The following is a 27,067-nucleotide window of genomic DNA, read 5'->3' on the forward strand; positions in this document are numbered from 1 at the left end:
CTCAGCAGCCTAAACTTCGGAGGATTGGTAAGCCCCCTTCCCCCGCTGGTCAGTCAGAGTAAGTGTCCCCACAGTCCCAAAGGAAAAGGTCCTAGAACCAGGGTCAGTGAAAAGCTCCATCCTCAAGGGCAGCACAGGGGTAGCTCTGAGCTCAAGATTCTCTCCTGGTGAGTTCTTGAGCTCAATATCTCTCTTTAACATTCTATAAACACATCATTACCTCCTGGTGATACCAGTAACCAGGGCTTGGGCCCATCTCTCTTCTGTGCCATGTGTATCCTGGTCTCTTACCCCGGTGCTGGGGTTTAGGTCAGGTCTTCTTGTAACATGCTCCCAATACTGTGATACATCAGCACGGTCTAAGACTGAGCTTCCAAAGGTGAGCTTGGGGCTACTCTGTAGTTCTCTCAGGCTAGGAATCGGTCAAAAGGCCACCACCCAACTGGTCCCAGTCCAGCCCAGTCCTTTCCCTCATATGCAGGGTTCCTTTTCCTTGACACAAGCCTTCCTGATCCTCCTTCCAGCACTGCTTTCTGGTCACTCATCTGCCCCTCACTCCATTGCTACCTTTCTAAGCTACTACCCCCTGATCCTAGATCTATGTCCCTGACTTTTCTTTTCTTTTTTTTCTTTTCTTTCTTTTTGACCTGAGTCCTGCAAGATGTTCTCTTTCTCAGCATAGATTGAATTGAATTTCTAAGACCTAAAGAGAAATGAAACTGAAACCAGAGTCTGAAGTGACAGGGAAATGCAAAAGGGAGGGCTAAAAGAGGAAGGACGAGAAGCAAAGGGCCATTCAAAATAATAGCACAGTACTGGGAGATGTGTGAGGTCACCAAATCTGCCTTCCCCGTTCTCCATGTCTTCTTGAGCCGCAGAAACTATGTTTGGTTCTACTCGAAAAAGCCAGCAGCATAGGCACAGCACTGGGCACAGGCAGCCTTAGGGCAGAGGTCAAGACCCTGTGACAGGGTCACAAGAGGACCCTATGACGTGGTCTATTCTAAGAGGAGCCTAGTGTCTGTCCTGCCAGTTCCCAGGACAGGCAGCCCAGGGAAAGGGCTGCAGCAAGCCAGTCCAAGGGCTCTGAAAAGGAGAGACTCTTACTTTCCTAAGCTGGGAGGATGTTCTCTGCACAGTAGGGCTCTTCTCTGGAGAGTAGGGCTAGGTGCAGCAGGCCCCTGGAGGCCAGCACCTGTCACCTCCACCAGCCCTGCAGCAGCACTGTGCTCAGCCTTCTAAACCTGTGGTCACAAGGGACCCAGAAGGGCTGGCAGGGTTCCTCAGTGATTCCTGGTGTGGTTTGTCTTTGACCCGTCCTAGTGCAGCTGGAATAATCCAGTGAAAAGAGAAAGTTAGTGTAGGTTGTGTTAAACTGGCTGAAGGTGCAGCTCAGAGCTGGGAGGATCCTGAGGGAAAACAGGCAGCCATCTGAGCTGGTGTCCATATAGACTGTGTTGGTAGGTTGAGACTACAGTATCAATTTCCAGTGCTCAGGACCAAGACATGGTCCCCTGAGGGTGAGTTTCATTTCTGAGCTCCCTTTCTGTTTCATTTCTGGACTCCATATGTGTATATGGGGTGCGGGTGGGCAGCAAGCTCAGGCCTTTTCACTAAGTTTCTATTCTCCTCTGGAAGGGGCGGAGCCAGCACTGTTTAAAGAGCTCTGAGCTCTGGCAGCTGCACACTCAGTCGCCAACCCAGGAGCTGTGAGTATTGCACTGAATTCTGTGCGAGGATAGAGGATACCTTGTAAGGCTCCTTTGCAGACATTGGTGAGCACTGCAGGGCATTTGTTGGTGCTGTTCCAATAATGAGGTCAGTGACTGTGTGTGATGTGATGATGGGAAGGCAGTGAGCTCAGGCAATCTCTCTGTTTCAGTTCTCTCTAGGAAGGGGTGGAGACAGCTGTTTACAGACACTGCAGCCAGAAAGCCATGCATTCTGTCACTAAGCAGTAGGCTGCTGAGTATCTAGGGGACACCCCTTAGCTCAGGGCAAGGATGCTTCTGGGTTTCTTGTGGATCCTTGGGGGAACTGTGGGACATTTCTTGGTGCTGTTAAGGTAAGGGGGTCAGTGAGAGCACAGGTGGAGCTTCTGGGCTAGACACAGAGCCCCACCCAGCTGCTGATTCTGGGGGCAGTTTGAAATAGCTCCCCAAACTGCAATCATCTCTGCCAGGAGGCAGCAGGAGAGGGCGGGGTCCCAGGTCCTCCAGGGTCTGGGGCTAAGACCTAAATGAGAAGTTCCAGATCCCCTGCTGCATGGGCCAGGAGTCTGTGAGAAAGCCGGTGGAGGTCTCTTGTTAAGGGTGGGAGGAAGCCAGGTGACCCAGGGGCAGGCTGCTGCAAAGGCTGACAGAGGATCTTCATAGAGAAATGCATCTGTCCAGGGTCTTCCCAGTCCCTAGACAGGAAGGACCTGCTCTGTGTGAGCGGAAGCCCTAACTCTGCTGAGTGCAGGTGTCCCTCAGATCTCTGATTCTCAAAGGCTCAACTGCAGGGAACATGGAGGGCAGAAATCCTGGAGAGGAAAGGGTTCTTGAACCTCTCTGTGTCCACTATAACACCTTGATGGACCCAGGAAGGCTCCCACTCTTAACATCTTAGAATTGTTCTAGAAAGGTATGGTAGTAGGTGGCTAGGGGTTCTGACAGTGAAAAGAGCTGGATTCTACCCCCATGCTGTTCCTGCTTCCAACTGGGCTGAGGACATATCCCCAATAGGGGAGCCCTTCCACAGGGATCTTTGTCCAGAATACATGGTATATGGCACAAGAGGACCATTGGCAAGTGACCACTGTCTACTATAGAGTGGAAGCAGAGCCAACAACCCCAAGGACAGCAGGAATGGCCACAGGCCTGCCTGGCTAGCCATGCTTAGAACCCAGCATACTTGTGATGCACCTGACCCTGACCTTCCTACGAGGCAGGAACCTCCATGAAATGTTGTGGGGCTGCCCTGATGGAGTCTATGCAATGGGATCTGCAGAGGGAAAGAGTTAGGAGAAGTCGCAGAAGTGCAGACCCTGTGCATTCACCATGAATAGGGTGGTGCTGAATCCAGGGCCTCTTCCCCTTGACTGGAACAAAATCTACGTGGGCAGATGAGTTCACTTTAGACTGAAAGTGCAGCTGGTTTCCCTGGGCACTGAGAGGGCAGAAGTAGGTATGACCCCTGAGTTGTTTTGATTCTGGGATCCATCAAGTTCCAAAGGTGACTCAGCAGAGAGTCACCCTCACTTGTAGTTTGTAGACAGAACCCAGTGTATACATAGCAGAGAAGCAAAAACACACAAGATGCCCCAAAATCCTGTTGAAGACTGGTCACATGTAACCCTTTTTCATGAGACACAAGCCCTGGGGACCTGATGGTGTCATAAGACCAACTAAAGCAGCCATGGAACAACAGATGAGGGTCAAGGCACTCTTTATTCTAAAACCTGAGATGTTCTGGAAATGGGAGGTATTTCAAAAACAGGGAAGTAAAAGTTGTGTCTGTGTCTAAAAATTTCTAGATGGACAGACTCTGTGAGTGGCTTTAGAATCATTCCTCTTTTGTGATTGCCTTCCTAATGTACACACAGAATGCATTCACCTCTTCTAGAAGAGGAAATGATGGATGCCTCAGGGAGCACAGACACCTGTGATGGACAGAGAAGGCTGGGCAGTTTCAGATATCAATATCTTCCATGTGTTTCTCACTCAAGTGCCTGACCCCAGTGGCAAGGCTTCCAGAGTCTTCTGAATCAAACCCTTTATGTCCAACCGGAATCCACCTGGAAAACACGCAAGAGTGAGTTCCTAGAACGTCAAAATGAAGGAGCGGACTTCTGCATGCAGTCACCGGACACCACAGAAACATCCTGATACCTCTGAAGAGAGCCAGGCAATGGTGAGCTGCTATTGAAAGCCACTCTCCATCTTTTTTGTTGTTATTGAAGACTAACCTTAGTCCATGGTGATCTAATAGGATGCATGGGATTATTTCTATTGTCTTGTATCTGTTGAGGCCTGTTTTGTGACTGATTATATGGTCAATTTTGGAGAATGTACCATGAGTTGCTGAGAAGAAGGTATATTCTTTTGTTTTAGGATGAAATGTTCTATAGATATCTCTTAAATCCATTTGGTTCATAACTTCTGTTAGTTTCACCATTTCTCCATTTAGTTTCTATTTCCATTGATGAGAGCAGGGTGTTGAAGTCACATGCTATTATTGTGTGAGGTATAATGTGTGCTTTGAGCTTTAGTAAATTTTCTTTTATGAATGTGGGTCCCCTTGCATTTGGAGCATAGATATTCAGAATTGAGAGTTAATTTTGGTGGATTTTTCCTTTGATGAGTATGAAGTTTCCTGCCTTATCCTTTTTGATAACTTTTGGGTGAAAGTCAATTTTATTTGATATTAGAATGGCTACTCCATTCTTGGGACCATTTGCTTGGAAAATTTTTTCCCACTCTTTAACTCTGAGGAAGTGTCTGTCTTTGTCACTGAGGTGCATTTCCTGCATGCAGCAAAATCCTGGGCCCTGTTTATGTATCCGGTCTGTTAGTCTAGGTCTTTTTATTGGGGAATTGAGTCCATTGATGCTGAGAGATATTAGGGACCAATGATTGCTGTTTCCTATTATTTTTGTTGTTAGAGGTGGAATTATGTTTGTGTGGCTATCTTCTTTTGGGTTAGTTGAAGAAAAGATTACTTTCTTGCTTTTTCTAGGGTATAGTTTCCCACTTTGTGTTGGAGTTTTCTGTCTATTATCCTTTGTAGGGGTGGATTTGTGGAAAGATATTGTGTAAATTTGGTTTTGTCATGGAATCTTGGTTTCTCCACATGCACATGGAAGCTGAACAATGCTCTACTAAATGATAACTTGATCAAGAGAGAGAAATAAATAAAGATAAACTTTTTAGAATTTAATGAAAATGAAGGCACAACATACCCAAACTTATGTGACACAATGAAAGCAGTGCTAAGAGGAAAACTCATAGCTCTGAGTGCCTCCAAAAAGAAATAGGAGAGAGCATATACTAGCAGCTTGACAGCACACCTGAAAGCTCTAGAACAAAAAGAAGCAAATACACCCAAGAGGAGTAGACAGCAGGAAATAATCAAACTCAGGGCTCAAATCAACCGAGTAGAAACAAAAAGAACTATACAAAGAATCAACAAAATTGGTAGCTGGTTCTTTGAGAAAAGCAACAAGATAGATAAACCCTTAGTCAGACTAACCAGAGGACACAGAGAGTGTATCCAAATTAACAAAATCAGAAATGAAAAGGGAGACATAACAACAGAAACTGAGGAAGTCCAAAAAAATCATCAGATCCTACTACAAAAGCCTATACTCAAAAAAACTGGAAAATCTGGGTGAAATGAACAATTTCCTAGACAGATATCAAGTACCAAAGTTAAATCAGGATCAGGTAAACCATCTAAACAGTCCCATAACTCTTAAAGAAATAGAAGCAGACATTAAAAGTCTCCCAACGCCCCCCCCAAAAAAGCCCAAGACCAGATGGGTTTAGTGTTGAATTCTATTAGACCTTCATAGAAGACCTGATACCAATACTGTCCAAATTATTCCACTAAATAGAAACAGAAGGAACACTATCCAATTCGTTCTATGAAGCCACAATTACAGTTATACCTAGACAACACAAAGACCCCACAAAGAAAGAAAACTTCAGGCCAATTTCCCTTATGAAAATACTCAAGACTCTCACAAACTGAATCCAAGAATACATCAAAAAGATCATCCATCATGATCAAGTAGGCTTCATTCCAGGGATGCAGGGGTGGTTCAATATACGGAAATCCATCAACATAATCCACTATATAAACAAACTCAAGGGGAAAAAAGCCCACATGATCATCTCAGTAGCTGCTGAGAAAGCATTTGCCAAATTCAACACCCCTTCATGATAAAAGTCTTAGAAAAATCAGGAATTTAAAGCCCATACGTAAACATAGTAAAAGCAATATTCAGCAAACCAGTAGCCAACATCAAATTAAATGGAGAGAAACTTGAAGCAATCCCACTAAAATCAGGAACTATACAAGGCTGCCCACTCTCTCCCTACCTATTCAATATACTACTTGAGCCAGAGCAATTAGACAACAAAAAGAGGTCAAAGGGATAAAAATTGGAAAAGAAGAAGTCAAAATATCACTATTTGCAGATGATATGGTAGTATACTTAAGTGAGCCAAAAAATTCTGCTAGAGAACTCCTATATCTGATAAACGACTTCAGCAAAATGTCTGGGTATAAAATAAACTCAAAAAATCAGTAGCCTTCTTCTACTTAAAGGATAGACAGGCAGAGAAAGAAATTAGTGAAATGATACCCTTCGCAATAGTCACAGATAATATAAAATACCTTGGTGTGACTCTAACTAAGCAAGTGAAAGATCTGTATGACAAGAACTTCAAATCTCTGAAGACAAAATTGAAGGTCTCAGAAAATGAAAAGATCTCCCATGCTCATGGATTGGCAGGATTAATATTGTAAAAATGGTCATCTTGCCAAAAGCAATCTACAGTTTCAATGCAATTCCCACCAAAATTCCAACTCAATTCTTTGAAGAGTTAGAAAGAGCAATTTGCAAATTCAGTTGGAATAACAAAAACCCAGGATAGCGAAATGTATTCTCAACAATAAAAGAACTTCTGGGGGAAATCACCGTCCCTAACCTTCAGCTGTATTACAGAGCAATAGTGATAAAAAGTGTATGGTATTGGTACAGAGACAGGTAGATCAATGGAATAGAATTGAAGACCCAGTAATGAACCCACATATCTATGGTCACTTGATCTTTGACAAAGGCGTGAAAATCATCCGGTAGAAAAAAAATGACAGCATTTTCAACAAATGGTTCTGGTTCAACTGTAGGTCAGCATGTAGAAGAATGTAAAATGATCCATTCTTATCGCCTTGTACAAAGTTTAAGTCCAAGTGGATCAAGGACCTCCGCATAAAACCAGATACACTGAAACTAATAGAAGAGAAAAAGGTAAGAGTCTCAAACACATGGGCACAGGGGAAAATTTCCTGAACAGAACACTAATGGCTTATGCTCTAAGATCAAGAATTGACAAATGGCATTTGCAAAGCTTCTGTAAGGCAAACGACACTGTCAATAGGACAAAACAGCAACCAACATTTGGGAAAAGACATTTACCAATCCTACATCCCAGGGGGTTAATATCCAATATTTACAAAGAACTCAAGAAGTTAGACTCTAGAGAGCCAAATAACTCTTTTTAAAAAATGGGTTACAGAGCTAAACAAAGAATTCTTAACTGAGGAATATCGAATAGCCGAGAAGCACCTGAAGAAATGTTCAATATCCTTAGTCATCGAGGAAATGCAAATCAAAACAACTCAGATTATAAACCTCACACCAGTCAGAATGGCTAAGATCAAACCTCAGGTGACAGCAGATGCTGGTGAGGATGTGGAGAAAGAGAAACACTCCTCCATTGTTGATGGGATTGCAAGCTGGTACAACTACTCTGGAAATCAGTCTGGAGGTTCCTCAGAAAATTGGACATAGTACTATCTGAGGACCCAGCTATAATGCTCCTGGGCATATACCCAAAAGATGCTCCAACATATAACAAAGACACATTCATAGCAGCCTTATTTATAATAGCCAGAAGCTGGAAAGAACCCAGATGTCCTTTAACAGAGGAATGGGTACATTTACACAATGGAATATTACTCAGCTACTAAAAACAATGACTTCATGAAATTCTTAGCCAAATGGATGGAACAAGAAAATATCATCCTGAGTGAGCTAACCTACAATCACAAAAGAACACACATGGTATGCATTCACTGATAAGTGGATATTAGCCCAAAAGCTTGGACTACCCAAAATACAATTCACAAACTACATGAAGCTGAAGAAGAACTGCGTATGTAGCAGAGGATGGCCTTGTTGGGCATCAATGGGAGGAGAGGCCCTTGATCCTGTGAAGGCTCGATGCTCCAGTGTAGGTGAATGCCAGGGCAGGGAGGTGGGAAGGAGTGGGTGGGTGGGTGAGGGAGAACCCACATAGAAGCAGGAAGAGTGGAAGGGATAGTGAGTTTCTGGAGGGGAAACCAGGAAAGGGGATAACATCTAAAATGTAAATCAAAATTCAATGAATGAGAAAGTAAGTAGCAAGAGAGAGAGAGAGAGAGAGAGAGAGAGAGAGAGAGAGAGAGAGAGAGAGGGAGAGAAGAGGGAGGAGGAAGAAAGAAAGAAAGGAAGGAAAAGAAAGAAAGAAAGAAAGAAAGAAAGAAAGAAAGAAAAGAAAAGAAAGAAAGAAAGAAAGAAGAAAGAAAGCAAGCAAGCAAGAAAGAAAGCAAGCCACTCTCCATAGGTCATGAGCTGTGTTCACCTGAGCAGAGGGTTCAGCCTGCAGTTATGCATACATATGGGAAGCTATAAAGGAGTAAAGGCTGCTGCTTCCCTGATGGATGCTTTGTCTTTCTGAGGCAAGATGGAGATCTTGATCTCAGCTGATTACTTTGCTTGGGCCAAGTAATCTTTCTCCTTCACTGAATGTTGTTAGTTGGAAACCAGGGGGTTATTAGGGGCTGGCAGAATATTGAGTCCTGGGTGTGATATATTGTACCGGCCTTACAGCCTCCAGCCTTCCCTGAGTTCTTATTGTGGTATTTCCTCCCTGGAGAAGCTATGTGGTAGATTTTCATTATTGTTGATTTTTGAGAGGCTTTTTAATATATTCAGGTACAAATCTTTGCTCAGATAGATGCTTTATATATATTTTCTCTCTATGACTTGTCTGGATTTTTTTCAAGCAAGTGTTTAGTTCTCATAAAATTGTGTTTATTAGTAAGTTCTTTTGTTAATTTTGCCTTTGCGATTGTATCTCTGAAAGTAGGGCTGTGCTAGCTAATTTGAAGTCAGCTTGACCCCAGCTAGAAGCATCTGAGAAGAGGGAACCTCAACTGAGAAAATGCCCTATCAGAGAAGCCTGTGGACAAGCTTGTGGTGAACTTTTTAAATTGATGACTGATATGGGAGAGGTCAGCTCTCTGTGGGTAATGCAACCCTTTGGGCTAATGGTCAGGATTTTGTAAGAAAGAAGGTGAACAAGCCATGGGGAACAATCTAGTAAGCAGCCTACATGGCCTCTGCTTCAGTTTCTGCCTCAAAGTTCCTGCCTTGAGGTCCTGTCCCGCTTAGTGATGGAATGTGAGAGTTGAAAGCCTCAGTAACCCCCTTCCTCTCCAAGTTGCTTTTGGTTGGTGTTTTATCATTGTAAATAACTAAGACAGTTTTTTTAACTTTTCCACTAATCATGAGTTTATTTTTATGAGTTAGAGGTGTAAGTCTTTTCTCTTAAGTATATGACAGTTTTGCTGAGCAAAAAGTCCTCCCTTCCCTCACATTGCCTTTGCACATTGTCTACACTAGTTTCATGTGGTGACTTTCAGGGTTGTGTGGTCTGATCCACTAATGGCCTGTTCTTTTCTGTGAAACAACAGACCTTCTTGCTGTAGTTTTTCAACATCTTGGGACCAGAGGCTGCCATCCTCCCTCTTTGTGTTTTTTTTTTTTTTCAGAATCATTTTGCTTGTTGGAGCAGAATTTAAGCCATTTATATTTAATATGATATGCTGCTGTTGGTTGAGAACACAGTGTTGTTGTTCTCTTTCTATGTTAAGTTTCTGTTTCACCTTTTTATTAAACAATATCTATCTATCTATCTATCTATCTATCTATCTATCTATAGTTTGTTTGCTTGTTTGTTTGTTTGCTTGTTTTTGATACTGTGTAGCCCTGACTGTCCTGGAATTCACTCTGTAGACCAGGGTGGCCTTAAACCCAGAGAGGTTTACCTGCCTCTGCCTTCTGAGTGCTGTGGTTGGGATTAAAGGGATGTGCCACCACTGACACCACCACCCAGCTTAAACACTATATTTTTGTGAATGCAGTTTATGCTCTCTGTTTATTGTTTGCTTTTTTGATGTTTATAGCGTACATTTTTAATTTGATAGGCATATGGCACCTCTAAATGATACAATACCACTTAATATGTAGGAGGTATAATTAATAGGAATATGGTTCCATGTGTTGTCAGCTTCCATTCTGTCATGGTCTTTCTTTTCTATTAACCAAACACCCCACAATGCATTGCTGTTGTTTGTGCTTCGGTATCACTTAAGGATGGTAAATTCAGAAGAAACTAAAGCAGTCACCCTATGTGGAATCCAGTGTTCAGGATTCTTCTCCTGTCATGTTTCCCTTTACACACAGAATGCCTTTCACAGTTCCTGTGGTACTGGTGTGCTGGGGCTGAATTTGTTTGGGTTTGGATATCTGAAAAAAACTGTGTATATTTAGTCATTATATGTGTGACTTCATGAAAGCAGCACAGGAGAGAAAAATTAAGAGAAGGCAATAGGTTGTCTCGTTTGGATCCCAAACTAGCCATCACATTTTGGCTTTGTTACTCAACTCTCCAACTCTCTGTTCTCTCATATGTGTTGTTGTGCTTCATAACAACAGTGGCATCTGTTTAAGTACTCTATCAGGGGAATGAACTCAGTGGTTATTGCTGGAGCACTTCCTGTGGAACACGACCTCACTCTTGCTTTCCCCTCTAGGAGTCTGTGGACAACCTCTGCAGTCAGTATGAGGAGAAGGTGCGGCCCTGCATTGACCTCATCGACTCCCTTCGAGCTCTGGGTGTGGAGCAAGACCTGGCCCTGCCTGCCATTGCTGTCATTGGGGACCAGAGTTCAGGGAAGAGCTCTGTGCTGGAAGCACTGTCTGGAGTGGCCCTCCCCAGAGGCAGTGGTGAGAGCTCAGTCACTCTGCTAGGTTGTGGGCCCTGGGACTTCAAAGGTAGAAACAGGTCCCCTTTCAGTTCTGGGTACACAGCAAGAAGAAGTTTAAGGTGTGGCTTCTCATGGTCTTCCTCTTAGGTTTGTGGGCAGACTTTCCTCTGTGCGGTCTTACAGTTTCTTCCTCCTCTCACAGGGTGCCAGTCTTAGTTGCTAGGACTCCACCCACGGAGCTTCTCAAGCCCATCATCAACCTAAGTTACCTCCTTTCAGGCTCTGGATCCAACAGAGTCACTATAGATGTCATGGCCAGGCATGTGGAGTAGGGCTTTCAGTTCCTCACACCAACTCACTGTACATTTGTGGATTGTGTAGAATCTCAGTCTGTAGATGTGACCAAGTGTCTGGAAGCATGGGCGTTATGATCTCTTTTCTGAGATCCATCATCCCCAAGGTGCATAAATGTCGGTGTTCAGGTTAGGGTTGCTCTTTGAGCTTCAAGGCCCAGGAGATCAGTGATGATGCAGGTAAGATGTGACACGCAGGTAGAATCTGCAGAGATTTCTAATAGGGGACTATAAAGCAGCCTGTAAGACATAGTGAGTAGGTATGTAAGGGGTTAGTGGGAAATACTCGCATATGAATGGGGATAACATTAAAATGTAAATTAAAAACGCAATAAATGAGAAAGTAAGTAGCAAAAAAAGAAAGAAACAAAGAAAGGAAGAAAGGAAGGAAGGAAGGAAGGAAGGAAGGAAGGAAGGAAGGAAGGAAAGAAGATGTAGTCTGATGCCTCCTGGGCTGGGGTGTCCTAGTTCGCTTTCTTTTTTTTTTTTTTTTAATTTTTTATTGATATATTTCTTTACATACATTTCAAATGTTATTCCCTTTCCCGGTTTCCTGTCCATATGTTCCCATCCCCTCTTCCTCCCCCACACGGGTATTCCCCCCCATACATCCCCCTTATTGCCCCTCCATATTCCCCTGCAACCTTGGCAGGACCAAAGGCTTCCCCTTCCACTGGTGTCCCAACAAGGCTATTCTCTGCTACATACACAGTTGGAGCCCTGGGTTCGCTTTCTGTTGCTGTGACAAAGACCATGACCAAAAGCAACTTGGGAAGAAAAGGGTTTATTTGGCTTACTTGTCCTGATCACACTCTATCATGGAAGGAAGCCAGGAGAAGAACTCAAGCAAGAACCTGGAAGCAGGAACTAAAGCAGAAGCCATGGAGGGGTGCTGCTTACTGGATTGCTTCTCATGGTTTGCTTAGCCTGCCTTCTTATAGCACCCAGGATAACCTGCTTAGGGGGTGGAACCAATGGCAGCCAGCTGCCCACCCTTCTCATGTCAATCATTTGTCAAGACTGGGCCTCATAGGCTTGTCCATGGCCCAGTCTGATGGAGTCATCTTCCCAGATGACTCTAGCTTGTGAGTCGACAAAAAAAACAAATAAACACATTGAACAGCACATCACAAGGAAGCAGCAAGCCTCCAACCATTGGTAGCTTCCAAACCCAAATGTACAAAAATAATCTGGTTCCCAATAGGCTTGGGGTAAGCCTGCACTTAAGGCATCAGGCCAACAAGGGTGAGGCCAGAGAGAGTTGTTTTCAGTGTTTTCAGATGAGTGTGTGAGATGTTGAGGGTCATCCATCCAAGGCCTTTTATGGCAGAGCCCAAGACTGATGTGGCTGTCCCCTTTAGGTATTGTTACCAGGTGTCCTCTGGTGCTGAAATTGAAGCAACTGAAGCAGGGAGAAAAATGGCACGGCAAGGTCATTTATAAGGACACCGAGATTGAGATCTCACACCCTTCACGGGTAGAAAGTGAAATCAATAAAGGTATGTACATGCATACATTGCTCCTTATTCTGGACAGGGAGCCCCCATTATGTTCACATTCTCTACTTTCTGGGCCTTTCCACATTGGGAGCCTTCCCTCATTTGGACCCATGGGGTCATTTAACTTCATGATCTCATTTAGGGCTTGCGGCCATTGGAATGGATTAACCCTGTTACACATGGCCACTTGTGTTTCCAGCATACATCAGAAGAAAACATCTCAAACACTGTGGCTATTGAGTAGAGTAGGGTGACATTAGCTAAGGTTTTGATGTGAGAGTTTCCACCCTAGCTTCTGTTACTAAGGGCAAGGAGCCAAATGCAATGTGTAGACAGACAGACACCTGCAGCAAGGGCTCCTCCTGTCCAGGATGAGCTCACTGCCCTATGGATGTCCACTCATGTTTTAGGGATTCCCTGAAATTTTACCTTCCATATGGATTCCCTGGGACATCACTGTCCTCAGTGTGCACACGTGACTCTCACTGATAGTGCCAGCAGGGTACAAGGAAGAATATTCCTCTCTACCCAGAGCAGCTTTCTTACCTCTTGGCAGATAAGAAGCACAAAGAACTCAGGAAGGGGCAGAAATAATATATAAAACACCTGTGGCCTGCAGCTAGCGATCTACTTTTTTCTAGTTAGAGCCCATTTTCTTAAGTGTCTGGAACCTTCCAATATAACCTAATCTTTCTATATAAGAACATCTCAGGGATAGCATTTCATATTCAAATTACAGTGTATTTCCCCAAAAGTCTCTGGAATGAGATGCGCTCCTTAAACTGCCATGGGCTTTCTTTTTCATCTTCAGCCCAGAACTTGATTGCTGGGGAAGGGTTGAAGATTAGCTCTGATCTCATTAGCTTGGAGGTCAGCTCTCCACATGTCCCAGACCTGACTCTGATTGACCTTCCTGGTATCACAAGAGTGGCTGTAGGTGACCAGCCTGCAGACATCGAACACAAGGTGAGACTCTAGACACATTGGGCTACAGGGGTGCTGGGTTATGTCCAGGGCTATGTCTAAGAGAGACATTGTGGACATGGAAGTAAGACTGGATAGCCAGGCTTTCCCATGACCTCCATGTTTGATGGAGACAAGGAGACAAATGGGTGCAGTCTATGGAGGCCAGGGCCTGAACCCTGAAGCAAGTGGTTGCTCAGGACCATCTCATTCTTGATCCTGTCTCCACAATTAAGAGTGACTATCTCATTCTTACAGATAAAGAGACTTATCACTGAATACATCCAGAAACAGGAGACCATCAACCTGGTGGTGGTCCCCAGCAATGTGGACATTGCCACCACAGAGGCCCTGAAAATGGCTCAGGAGGTGGACCCTCAAGGGGATAGAACCATAGGTAAGGAACGTGGGAGATAATGAAGAAATAAAGTTTCATAGATGTGAAAAGCAAAGCTGTAAAAACAAGGTTTTGCGAAATCCGTCTGGTGGTCAGGATGCCTATGACAAACTTGTGACCTTTCTGAGAGATACATCTGACGTCAGGTTGCCTAATGTTATGACAAAATTTTAGTGATCAAGATATTGAGGCAATTCTGACTAAGTTAATTAAGACAAAACAATAACAACTGTTCCCCCTACCCCTCCCTGAGGTAGATTCCAAGAACAACCGCAAGATGTTATCCTGACCCTGCTCGACCACCCAGTTCATTCCCCCCTCTAAGGGACGTGCCAACTTAGCCCTTTCCCAGTAATTCTCCAAGGCCAGGTGTAGGGATGGATGAGGAAAGTGACCAACTGAGCCAAGAACAGCTTCTTGAGTAGGCCAGCCAATACCTGACCATCTCCTTTGTCCTGTGTACCACTAATGAGAATAGGCCAGCTAACCCTGTTGCTGAAGTCTGCCCTCTGAAAGGAATAAAAGGAGTTTGGGGTTGCCTCTCCCTGAGTGGATGAGCAACCCCACGTACGTGGATTACAAAACCTTATACCCTCTTGCTATTGCAGTGGTCACTTTGTCAATTTATGTTCTGTGGGTGCTTCTGTTGTAGAGCCACTTTGGGGTCTTACAACAATAACAATGGTGACTGAGTGCAAGTGAGATACAGCTCCAGGATCCAGATGGACCAAGCTCAGAATCCCACTGAGGCCAGAAAAAGGGACCTCCTCATCTCATCTCCCTGGTAGAAAAGGCCCGAGGAGTCAGAGGTGGACAAGCACAGGGAGGAAATCATATCTGCTGAGACTCATTGGGCCAGGAGCCATGGTAAAGTCCATGGCAGAATGAAGAATGAGGTGGCCATGGAGAGGTGCTGAGGAGTCTGTAGATGACAGAGGGGCTTTGCTGTCTTCACAAGGTTACATACATAAGTCTCTCTGGGTGGCTTTCCACTTTGCATGGGTTCTCTAGTGACCCTGTCTGCCTAAGCCAAAGATGGTTTCTTAGTCAGGGTTGCTATTGCTGTGATGAAATACCATGACCAAAAACAAGTTGGAGAGGAAAGGATTTATTTCAGCTTATACTTCCAGGTAACAGTCCATCACAGGGAAGTCAGGGCAGGGACTCAAATAGGGCAGGAACCTCAGAGGAGAAGCTGATGCAGAGGCCATGGAGGGGTGCTGCGTACTGGCTTGGTCAGCCTGCTTTCTTGTAGAACCCAGGATGGTTCAGGGATGGTACCAGCCACAATGAGCTGTGTTCAACGCCATTAACCACTAGCCCTGGGTCACTGTGTGTCCTCTGATCTCAATGCCTGATCTGCAGGGATCTTGACCAAGCCCGATCTGGTGGACAGAGGGACTGAAGACAAGGTCGTGGATGTGGTGCGGAACCTTGTGTGCCACCTGAAGAAGGGCTACATGATAGTCAAGTGCAGGGGTCAGCAGGACATCCAGAAGCAGCTGAGCCTGGCTGAGGCTCTTCAGAATGAGCAAGTCTTCTTCAAGGAACATCCTCAATTCAGGTGTCTCTGTTATGCTGTCCCATGTATTTAAAATTGCTGAATTGCTGGTCAAGAGCAGACCTGATGTGGAGAGTGGAGGAGGGAGGGAGTGAGGGAGACAGGCAGAGGGGGGTGGAGGGAGGGAGGAAGGGAGAGAGAGAGAGAGTGTGAGAACATCATGGTGCACATATGGAATCAAAGGACAATGTGTGGAATTGGTTTTCTTCTTGGTGAACTAAGATGGAGCCAGGATTGAACTCAGATAGTGTTAGAGGGAGGCACCCCCTAGTGACCATCTTGTCAGCCCTTACCAATTGACCGGTGCATTAATTCAACCCAAGTAGGAGTGTGTTGTTACTCATGGAAGAGCAGCACCTCTCTGCTGCCTTATAAGTTCAAGAGTGATAACACTTCTTAGGAACACAGATTTTGGTTCCAGGGGAACAGTGTGGCTTCCTTCCATCAGTAGCTAATGGCTTTCTTGGGCCAGGTTGTGTCTCTATCCATTTCCTTATCATTTCCCATCACATGTATGTAGACATGTATGTCAGTGTATGAAGACTGGGATCTATAGGCATTATGTATATTTTTCATGTTGTGTATTACATGTGCATCTGTACATGTGTAGCCTATATGGAAATGTATACATATATTAATGTATAGTATACATATGTGTGTTTACTCACATATAACACATGGAAGGATGTGTTGTATACTTGTATGTGTGTTTATGTGTATCACACATAGATGGGGATGTGTGTGCTATAACATATCTGTAGTTGTGTACATGTGTTTTCTGGAGAACAGATTTTACTTTATTACATGAGCCGAGGGGGATCATTGTAGTCCACTGTAGAACTATCCAAGCTGATTCCCCTGCATCATTCAACAAACCCACTTCTAAGTACTCCATGAGCACTAATCTCAAAGTATCCCATTTACTCATAGTACCCAAACTGTCCTGGATCCCCCCACAGCAGGCTGCAGACTTGTTTTCTGGCCAGGTCTGATGGGACCCTCTCTCCTGTTCCCTCAGAGTTCTTCTCGAGGATGGGAAGGCCACAGTGCCCTGCTTGGCAAACAGACTGACCATGGAGCTCACCTCCCACATCTGTGTAAGCAGGGGCAACTGTATGTTCCTTCAGCTAAGCCAGGACCGGGACAGTCCTGGGCATACAAGCTAGTAGAGATTACCTTTGCACAGACATGTAGTGTTTGGGAATTGGTGACTCCGGCATCAGAATATTTTGTGCTGGTTCCTACTGCTGTCACCCTGAGTTCTGGGTAGCATGACCTCACTATGGAGTTGATCATGGGAGCTTAAAACTCAAGCCAGGTCTTCAGATAGAAGCCTTGCTTGCTCTTCTCTGACCTGGTGGAGTGGGCATCACAAAATGCCTTAGTGTTTCACCTGGGGAGTGAGAATATACTGCATATGTGGATTTAGTTAGTTGTCAAACCTGTTTACTCAGCAATGTTCTTCTTCCTGTAGCCCCCAGGATGGAGGTGGAGATCAGTGCATCTCCCAGGGACCATGACCTTTAGTGACCTTCTATGGGCTTCTTTGATGTAGAAAGAGGTGGCTTCTCATTGAGCTGTCTGCCTCAAGTTGCCTAGGGACAGCAGAACTGTAGAGATCATGGAAGAAAACTCAAGAGTTGAGGGATCTCATGGTAGTCCAGTTGCTCTTGTTTCAGAAGCTACTAGGAAGTGCTCTGTGGGGTCTCTCTGCAGAGTTCATGTGTCGCTATGTAAAGAACTGTCCCTGGCTGATTCTTTTAAGTAGAAACCATATATAGTGGGCAACATTATGGAGTTGTATGCCCAGCACTCATGTGCAGGTAGACCTGGGTGGAAATGGTGTGTCTAAAACACTAGTGTGCACCAGAGAAATCTTCAGAGGCTGTCAGAACATCACACATATTCTCTGTGGTGCCATTAAATCGTATCTGCTGAGGCTCATAGCTGAGGAGACACAGAGTGAGAGGATGAGCTGCTTGTGTCACAGCCATGCTTCTGAGTAGGCTTGGGGCCTCCTTCACATTCCCAGTCTGTATTTGTATGTCTCACTCATTTCTACTTCAGAAATCGCTGCCAATATTGGAAAATCAAATAAATGAGAATCATCAGATTGCGAGTGAGGAGCTGCAGAAGTACGGAGCAGACATACCAGAAGATAACAGTGAGAGGCTGTCCTTTCTGATGAATGTGAGCATTGGTTGTGACTCCCATGGATGATTCCTGCAACAGTCACTATCTCACAGGGATCTCTTGGATCCTCCCTCTCCTAAGACTGACAGAAACACATTGTGTCCAGTAGTATTACTGCAAGGGGCAGAAGCACTGATGGAATCAGGGTGGAGCTCACAGGGACTGTGGAACGTGTTCCAATCACCCACACTGGCAGAAGCGTGCTCCTCCAGGATCCAAAAGGGGAGGGGGAAGGAGAGGTTGGGATTTCCTGACATCAAAGACTTTTCTCCCTATTATGCAATCCTTACGGCATGCATGTTCTCTATCCAACTGGCCTTATATATTACCTCCTTCACAGAAAATCAATGTCTTCAATAAGGATATCCTAAGTTTGGTACAAGCACAAGAAAACATATCATGGGAAGAAAGCCGGCTGTTCACCAAACTGCGAAATGAGTTTCTTGCTTGGAATGATTATATTGAGGAACATTTCAAAAAAAGTGAGTGTCTATTTGGGTTGATATGCTTCATAGTTCAGTAACTTGAATTCAATTGCTAAAGGTAAAGAAGGTCTTGCCTACAGTTGAAGGTCAAGGCACCAGAAGATGAGGTGCTCTCAAGACTAGCCTGGTCCTTGTATGAGGACGATGGGAACCAGCTTCTTCTGGCTTTTGTTCTGAGAACACACCTCTCCTCTGTGAGGGTGAGGCCAGGATGTCCTGGTCACTTCTTAAAGGCCACCTTCAATGCCAGCCCAGTAGGGATGAAGTTATGAACCTGGAGGACGTGTTACTCCCACAGCAGTGACTCCAGGAAACACCACAGACCTGGGGTTTGGGGGACACTTGGGAGTGTTATGCTGAGGATGAGAATGGCTAGAGCATGGGCACAGGAGCCATATTTGCTCTGTTTCAGTTCTAGGCCCCAGGCTATCTTTCCTGGATTCTTAAGAATGTCTAGTGAAAAATGCAGGTTAACTATGATAGTTAACCATGGCTTCTAGAAGGATCTGTGCTCCTTGCGTATGGAGCAGATGCACATGGTGTACATAGGTATATGGAAAGCACAACCGTGACTACAGGGATGGAGAGAGAGAAGAATTGATCAGTGATGAGGGTGGCGGTTCCTTAAGGTAAGGTGTCAGAAGCCTGAAGTTTGGGTCATAGCATAGACCTGTGATTTGCTGAAGTCACTGGCAAGTCCACTGTAAAGGAGTCCTACTGCGTGCGAAAGGCCAGCATTTTCTAAGGGGCTGCCTTCCAGTCTGAGGTAGGTAGCACAGTCAGGACTTCACAAAGGGAGATTGGGAAGGTCTGCACCTAATATTTGTCTCCCACAAATATCGTTATGGAAATAGGGAGAGAACCCAGCATTTTGTGTTATGTACACTTGGGCCGTGCAGGTGCTCGTCCGGGACCCCTTATTCAGAGCACTGTCTCTTCCCACAGTGTGCTTTGACCCCTCTCTGGCCAATTCCGAATGGAGTCATAAACCCTCACACACAAGGTTGTTTTGTGGTCATTTCTTCTTCTGGTTTTCTCCTCCTGGATCCTGGTTTCACCTTTGCCTCAACTGGGAGAAGTGGCCTTTGACACTGTTTGCTTATTGTGGTTTCAGAGGAACAGATCAACATTTATTTCACTGAATTTCTTCACTGCTGCTCATCTTTTCAGAACGTCTGGAGTGGAGGGTTTTTTTTTTTTTTAATGGATTTTGCAAAACAATTCTTCCAGCCCTAGGTTCTCCTGAGATACACAGCCAGATGGAAAAATTTGAAAGTCATTATCGTGGCCGGGAGCTGCCAGGGTTTGTGGACTATAAGGCATTTGAGAACATTATCAAGAAGCAAGTCAAGGCCCTGGAAGAACCCGCTCTGAACATGCTGCACAGGGTCACTAGTGAGTAGTGTTCTGAGTCACTGAGGAATAATGTTACACAAGGGTACAGAGGAATCCTGCACGGGGTCAGTAGGCAGTACTGACAGGGTTGCTGGTGAGCGGTACAGAGGGTTACTGAGAAATGCTGTTATCATACTTAGCATTTTATTTCTGGGGCAGGGGACATTAGCACCTCAGAGCACCTCAGAGCAGTGCTACACCTCAGAGTGGCTCTCTTGGGCTAGTTCTAGGTAGGTGGCAGGTTTTCTGTGCTCCAGATGCCACTGTGGTGTTCAGGAATTCAGTGTGTTCTGACCCTATGGGCACACGGATTCACTGTCAGAAGACAGTCACCTAACTTCCTAGGTCCTTACCTTGATCCTGGAAAGAGCACAGCCAGAGTCTTTCATGTGAGGTGAAGCCGGTCCTTCACCATTGCAGGGGCTCTGCCTCAGCTTTCCTCTCCCTGTGTAAGCAGTAGCCCTGCCTCCGGGGATCAGTGCCAATTCACTTCTGCTGTCCAGCCGAAGTCCCCTTGAACTTCACGTACTTCCTGCACTGCTGCTCTACTTCCTGGAGTTGGCACAGAGCCCATAGGTCCCAAGAGACTGTCCCTCGATACAGCAGCACTGTCAGAGCCAAGGTTCTCTTGGCTGGCCCTCTGAGTTGGTGATCACAGAACTTGGGAGCAAGCTTCATGGATGCTGTGTACCATGTGGAAACTACAAAGGACCCTCCCATGGCGTTGTATCCATACCAAAGAGCAGTGACCCTCAGAGTAGGTCAGCTGGCAGCCCTTAGCAGATGGCCTTGCAGGGTGTGCCCTGTGTGCCATGGCTGAGGCATCTGTGTCAGACTGTGGTTCTCCCAGAGCATCCTGTGGGAGGTTCTGTCAGGTGATCATGTCTACATCTGTCTTCCGTGGCATAGAGGCTTTAGTCACTTATATGACAACTTTCACAGACAGAAGTAAATTCTCCAGAGGAAAGGAACTAACGTGCACTTTCTGACTTCTATTAATGGCTTTTGGGCTCCTTTCATGTAGATAACCAGGCACAAGGGGCTCACGGGTAGAAACAAGACAGAGGGAGTGGGTTTTTACAAGGAAGTGCTGTATCTATAATTTGCTAGAAATATCCTTGGAAGCTGATTAGGATAAAGGGGGCATAAGCCATGACAAGAGATAGAGAGATTTCAGACACTTGCATAGTTGCTGAGCCACAGAACGCACCCTCCCCTGTCTTCACAAGGGGATGAGGAAAAGACAGAGAGGGAACATGGTTTTAGCCACATTTACCTTACTTTCCTTCCCAGTCTATACAGATGGTCTTGTCAATATTGAACTTTTTTTTTCTTTCATCAGCAACGGTCAAAAATGCCTTCACAAAGGTTTCATCAAACAATTTTGGTGATTTTTTAAACCTCCACAGTACTGCCAAGGTAAATCCAAATACATTTTGTTTTTAAGAGAATAATAAATAAGCGTGATATGGACCAGATTTCTTGGTTGGAGACCTTTCCAACTTTCTTGTGTCTGTTAAGAGAGGTGAAGACTCAAATGTATAGTTTGTGTCTTCAAGACAATGTTACAGGTCTTCTGGTTAAAACAGGTTTGAGAAGGGAAAGAGGGGAGGGAATAAATTCAGAGACCCCAGGTCCAGGAAGCCTTGTCAGGGGGAAGCATGTTTCCATGCTAGAGGAAGTGGCCCTACCTCTACTCTGTACACTTCACTGGAACATGAAGTATAATAAAAGTGGGAGGAACCTGTTTGCCATTCCTTGAGAGATGTTTACTTCTGACCTGGTGCACAGCAAGGGCAGCTTGACAGAGGGTCTGGCTTACAGTTTGAGGGTGTACAGTCTGTGATGTCTGTGATGCCAGGGAAGGCTGGATCCTACACTCAGCTCTTTGTCCTTTTTACTTACTCCAGAGCCCCAATCCATCAGATAGCACTGCCCCAATAGGGCAGGTCTTCCCATCTCATTTAAACCTCTCTGAAAATGCCTCTCCTACTCAGAGACTAGTTTCCTGAGTGATTCTAAATTCAATCAGGTTAGCACTGAAGATTGAGCCTCCCATGGGGGGTGCGGGGGGTGGGGAGGGAGACTGACATCTGGCTCAGGCTTCCCCTGGTTCCTACCCTTAGCTGGTAGAATGGCATGGACGAGCTGAGCAAGGGGACCCTGGGGCTGTTCCCAGGTGATGGATGTGCCTGGCAGCCTGTGTTCTTAATATCCGTGATGCCTTTCTTGAAGGTCAATGACTGTTTTTTCTCTCCCTGCAGTCCAAAATTGAAGACATCAGATTTAACCAAGAAAAAGAAGCCAAAAAACTGATCCGACTTCACTTCCAGATGGAACAGATTGTCTACTGCCAGGACCAGGCTTACAAGAAAGCCTTGAAGGAGATCAGAGAGAAGGAAGCTGAGAAAGAGAAGTCAACCTTTGGTGCCTTTCAACATAACTCTCCTCGAAAGGAGTTGACTACCACTGAGATGACCCAGCACCTGAATGCCTACTACCAGGTAAATTCTGGAATGCTTCCAGTTGGGCTGCCAGCCCATTCTTTCTCCTTCAGGGTACCTTTCCATATAGGGGTATGTGTGTAAGTTAGTCACAGCAAATTCCTGAGTCCCAGGGGATTCCTTCCTCACCAGGAATGTGGGGCTTTGCAGCTGTTTCAGAGGGGGGAGGGGTGTTGCCTCCCAGGGTTAGCTGGCAGTTTCCATAACCCACTTCTACAGTATGAGCCCCAGAGAGACCTGGCTCGGTAGTGGGAATGCTATTTCCCCGGACTTGTGTTTGTTGTATTTTAATCAGACTTTGCCTTTCTGGGATTTTAGCAAAGTTCCTAGGATCTTCTTGTACCTCTTAAGTTACTTCACATCTTTAGTAATTTGGTTTTTTTTTTTTTCATTTGTTTCTTTTTCTTTTTTTAAAGGCAAGGTCTCCTTTTACAGCTTAGGCAGCTTTGGAACCCAGTTGCATAGTTCAGGGTGGCCCCAGACTCCTGGTGGCAGGCAGGGGCAGGGGTCCTTCTACCTCAGACTCCCAAGTGCTTCACCACACCTCTAACCTACCTGGACGTCTTAGTTTTCAGCATCAAGCAGGCTCAGGTATTGGCCTGTGTCCTTGGAGAATGTTCTGCCACTCACTTTGAAAGGCTATGTGGCTATGTGTACATCTGCTCTGTACATTAGGCTTTCTAGGTGCTGTGTTGCTTGGTTGGGAGCCTTTCAGTATGTCAGGGCCAATGTGACCCTTTCGGGGTAGCTCCTGTGTGTCTAGTGTGCCACGCAGCTTGGCTTTCTGGGACCCTATAGCTTACTTAACTTCTTTGCTTTGATTCTGGTAAAGCATGTAAAACATAAGCCTTTCCATTTCAACCACTGTATGGTGTCACAATTTAGAGACATTAAAAACCTTTACATTAGCCCTATGGCCTTTCAAGACTTTTCATTTGCCACAAACAACATTGTCTCCACTAAATATTGATTCCAGTTTTCTCCACTCCCAGCCGCCACCTTATTAGTATCTGCGAGTCTGGCCACTCCAGGGATCTCTTACCAGCACAGGGCATCTGTCCTTCCTGACTGGCTCATTTCTTAGAGCATAGTAGAAAGGTCTCTGCATGTTGTAGCTGAAGTCAGGGGTTTGTGTCTGCAGGTATCAGTCCTTCTTCCCAGCTGTGGCCCTGCTTCCCCTCAAGGTGTCCATGTCTGGGTGGCTGAGGTGCTCATTCCCTCTGCATCCCTAACATCTCTCTTTCCCACTTCCATTTGGAGAAGAGCCACATTCCAGCAATCTTTGATCCTAAGCAGTATGTAATCGTGCAGTATGTCCTCAAACTGCCAACTTGGTACTTTGATCTGCCTAACTTCCTTTTACTCCATCTTTTGATAAGATGAATTGGCTTAACCATCTCCAGAGGGCGGTGATCAGGGTATCTGCATCCCAGGGAAGGAAACTGAGTCTTAGAGAATTGCAGAGCCATCAGTATTGAGTGTTTAAGACACTACTCTGATAGGGAGAGTTGGGTATACTGTGTGGCTGGGAGAGAATCCTCTCCCCCAGTTGGAGACTGACTTCCTTCAGGTAGCTAACTCAGGGCTCTGCCTGGGACTTTGTATAACCCTGTTCCCTGCTGCTGAGAAGTCTGAGGCTTTACAAAGACAGATGCTGTCAGCAGAGAGACCTGCCATTTGCAAATGGAGTTGGGCTATCTGTAGACTACCTTCCAGTTCATTTTACCCTTTTTGATTGAAGGCCCATCCACTTGATGTCCAGGGAAGCTAGTTGGGCAAATTCCAACGTGATACCTCTCTAGGTCATGCTCTGTCTGTATGCTAATGGGGGCTAAGACTGGGCTAGTATTTTGCACCTGTTCGGATATCCATCCTTGGAAATCTGGGTCCTTCTGGAACTCCTAGGAGATCTTTCTTTCTACTTTCAACCCCTTGTGACTTGTCCCTTACTTCCAGGAGTGCAGAAGGAACATTGGGAGACAGATCCCTCTGATCATCCAGTACTTCATCCTGCAAACATTTGGGCAGGAAATGGAGAAAGCAATGCTTCAGCTTCTACAGGACACCAGTAAGTGCAACTGGTTCCTGACTGAGCAGAGTGACAGCAGAGAGAAGAAGAAGTTCCTGAAGAGGCGGCTTTTAAGGCTGGATGAGGCTCAGCGGAAGCTTGCCAAATTCTCCAATTAATCAGGCTTGCTATGTGACTTCCCTGGTCACAACTAGCTTCCCCTGCACAATGACCCTTTAGCTGTTTACCTTATGTTAGTATGTTGCCTTTAGACTGTGGAAGCATGCCCTCTGCAAACTCTGAGGAGACGAAGAGAGGAGCCATGGAGAGTCATTCTACTTCAGTAGTAAGACACGACCCTCTCAAAGCACAGGAGGATGGCACCTCTCAGGGTCCTTCCTGCTCCTAACTGCCATTTCTTTGTCAGGAGGATGTCCTGGCTGAGTACTTCAGAAGGGATGTCTCCTGGCTTTGTACTGCTCTGCCTGGAGTAGTGCTAGAGGTGTGACAGAGTCCTGGCAGGACAGCTCTTTGTAGGCATAAATTTTTTGCAACCTAATTTTAGCAAGGGTTCAACCTCACTTTTAGCCCACCACCCATCAGAGGTAGTGGAACAGAAAAGTTATTAAGATATGGGGGAAGTGCTCAGCAATAGTTCTTTGGGGGTGAGCTCAACTTTCTTTGGCAGCATAACAAACACCAAATAAGACTCAGAAGTTGCAGATCAGTCCTCTAGGCAGGCAGACACCAGGCACGAACCAGCAGCTGTAGATCAATCTTAAAGAAAGCTCGCCAGCCAGCCTGAGGTGAGGCTGTGGAAGGAGCAAACTGCCTCAGGAACCTCACAAGTAGTTCTTAGGCAAGTTTCTTCTAATGGCAGTGTTACCAAAAGTTGAGCCCAACAATGCTATGCAAGGCAAACCATTACATGCACGTTGTTAGTGAAGAATAAGTAGGCAGAGCAAACCAACGCTCAGTTGCTCGTCTCCCATTGTTTTGTGGGGCCGTATTTATCTCCTTCATCATGGGTCCTTTCACGTGTTTGCAATATTAAATCATCCTTTCACCTGTGTCCACTTCAGGACAACAGTCTTTCACAAGTTTGCTTCAGCAAGACACCCTTTCACCTGTGTGCCCCAGCAAAACATCATTTGACATAACTTTCTAAAGAAACTAGAAGTTTCCACTTCAAGCTCTTCCAATAAAATTCTTGCTAAATGACACCTGTATGATTTGTATTGTATTTGAGGGGGACTGAATCCCACAGGATGGGGAGCAGGTAGGAGCAAAGGAAGGTGCACTGAGCCACTCTTCCTGATGGGGGAGAGAGAACAAGGAGATAGATCAAGTGTTTCCAATGGAAGACAATGCGGGCAGTATGAACAGACAAAACAGTGGTGATGCTCACCCACTCTTAGTTACCAGTGTAGGCTGAGAAATCATAAAGAAATGTTGAATGTCACATTTAAGCAGAAAACACATGCTGACAGATTCTGAGAGCAGCCACTTTGGGTTTTCCTGCATGAAAAAACAGATCCACTCTCCTAAGTTCCCATAAGGCAACCGAGTACCACTTTTAAGGTAGCATCTCTGCCACCATGAAGTAGTATGGACTTCGGGAAGAAGCTTATGGCCATAGATGCCAGGCTCAGTTTTGGGTTGCCTGAATGAAGATGTAGAATCCAACAGAGAGGTCAACATGGTGGGAGGGGAAGGCCAGGTGAAACCCTTCTGGGAGTCATGGGAAAGTTGGGTCCCCAGAGTAGAAGGCAAGACAGGGACATGTCACTCTCAGCTTCTATAGCACCTCAGCCCAGCCCTCCCTGCTAAGCAGCCCTGACATTCTCACATTAATAGGAAGCTGCAATATGGCCCCGTGCTAGGATTACACACATTAGGGATTAACTAAGAATCACCCATAATGCATTGTGTCACATTAAAGAAAGAAAAGCACTTCCCCTTGGAGTCATTTAACAGAATGCAAGTCCTGATTTGAGTTCTTCACTTCATGATCCCCGGATCTTCTGCCTTCCATTGTGAGTCTGATTTTGTTCCTGCCTTAGGCTGTCTTATGAACCTGCCTTTATGTCTGTGTGTCTGTCACTGATAAAGGACTTGGCTTTGGATATACTGAACAGCACAAAAACATCATATTTTGAAAGAATGAAGTGCTGCTTTATAGAAATCTTTAACAGCGTTTTACAAGGGACCAAGTTATAGGCTCCAATTGGCTCCAACTGATCCCAAATGAACCAGACAGCAAATAGTATTACCAATACCATTGTTTATCAACCAATATCCACAAATGGATATTCATTTTAGAAGGCTTCTTTTAACCTCTGTATTTTCTGTTTTCAGCAAATGATACATGTCCAGTTCTGGGTCAGGGGCATGGAAAAGCACACAACTCAAGATTATGTAGCTGTTCTGTCACTAGTCTTAAAAGGGTCAGACTTTCCCCCTGGGCCAGTGTTCACCTGAGCTACCAAGAATAAAACCCTAAAACACAACTGGCCCAAACTGTGCATTAAGGCAGGGCATAGTCTGTGGACAGTTCTCCTAGAAGTCCTGCCCAGCTTCCCTGTTCCTTGGTAGGCTGTCCCAGATTATACTTGTCCACAGAAGATGGAATCAGCCAGACCTTTGTTGTACGGCAGCTTATAGCTCTTGTCACCTCTTAAAGCAAGACTCCATGTTGGCCTTATCCCTACAGCCATGGTGATTAAAGCAGCACACCATGGTGGTAGATAAGTTATGGCAATGACTCCACAGGGAGGATCAGGAGACCCTCACCTGGGACGTTTCTCTTTCCCAGATACAAGTGGCTTGGGAGATGCTAGAGTAAATACTTAGTGAAAGGTCTCTGAGAGAAGGTCTTCACGATGTAGCTTCTCTGAGATTGCAGTCCA

The 27,067-nt window shown here is 45.3% G+C and overlaps 1 protein-coding gene across 1 annotated transcript; it reads left to right on the forward strand.

Moving 5' to 3' along the window:
- Positions 1-1,427: 1,427 nt before the first annotated feature.
- On the forward strand, positions 1,428-25,379 carry LOC116898940 (interferon-induced GTP-binding protein Mx1). Its single transcript, XM_032900356.1, has 14 exons — positions 1,428-1,775; positions 3,710-3,894; positions 10,627-10,819; positions 12,515-12,652; positions 13,464-13,618; positions 13,874-14,012; positions 15,378-15,576; positions 16,592-16,670; positions 17,641-17,763; positions 18,107-18,248; positions 19,482-19,646; positions 20,989-21,065; positions 21,911-22,150; positions 24,107-25,379. The coding sequence occupies exons 2-14, from the start codon at positions 3,817-3,819 to the stop codon at positions 24,335-24,337; spliced, it is 1,959 nt and encodes a 652-aa protein (XP_032756247.1). The 5' UTR covers positions 1,428-1,775; positions 3,710-3,816; the 3' UTR covers positions 24,338-25,379.
- Positions 25,380-27,067: the final 1,688 nt, after the last annotated feature.

This window comes from Rattus rattus, chromosome 4 (genome assembly GCF_011064425.1).
Source record: "Rattus rattus isolate New Zealand chromosome 4, Rrattus_CSIRO_v1, whole genome shotgun sequence".
Lineage (NCBI taxonomy): Eukaryota > Metazoa > Chordata > Mammalia > Rodentia > Muridae > Rattus > Rattus rattus.

What these genes read in the sequence shown, in the direction of transcription:
- LOC116898940 (XM_032900356.1), top strand. Translation starts at nt 3,817, where the DNA reads ATGAAGGAGCGGACTTCTGCATGCAGTCACCGGACACCACAGAAACAT. An exon ending in TCAAGGGGATAGAACCATAG is followed by an intron (nt 14,013 to 15,377) that starts GTAAGGAACGTG and finishes CCTGATCTGCAG; the next exon opens with GGATCTTGACCAAGCCCGAT. An exon ending in AGCTCACCTCCCACATCTGT is followed by an intron (nt 16,671 to 17,640) that starts GTAAGCAGGGGC and finishes TTTCTACTTCAG; the next exon opens with AAATCGCTGCCAATATTGGA.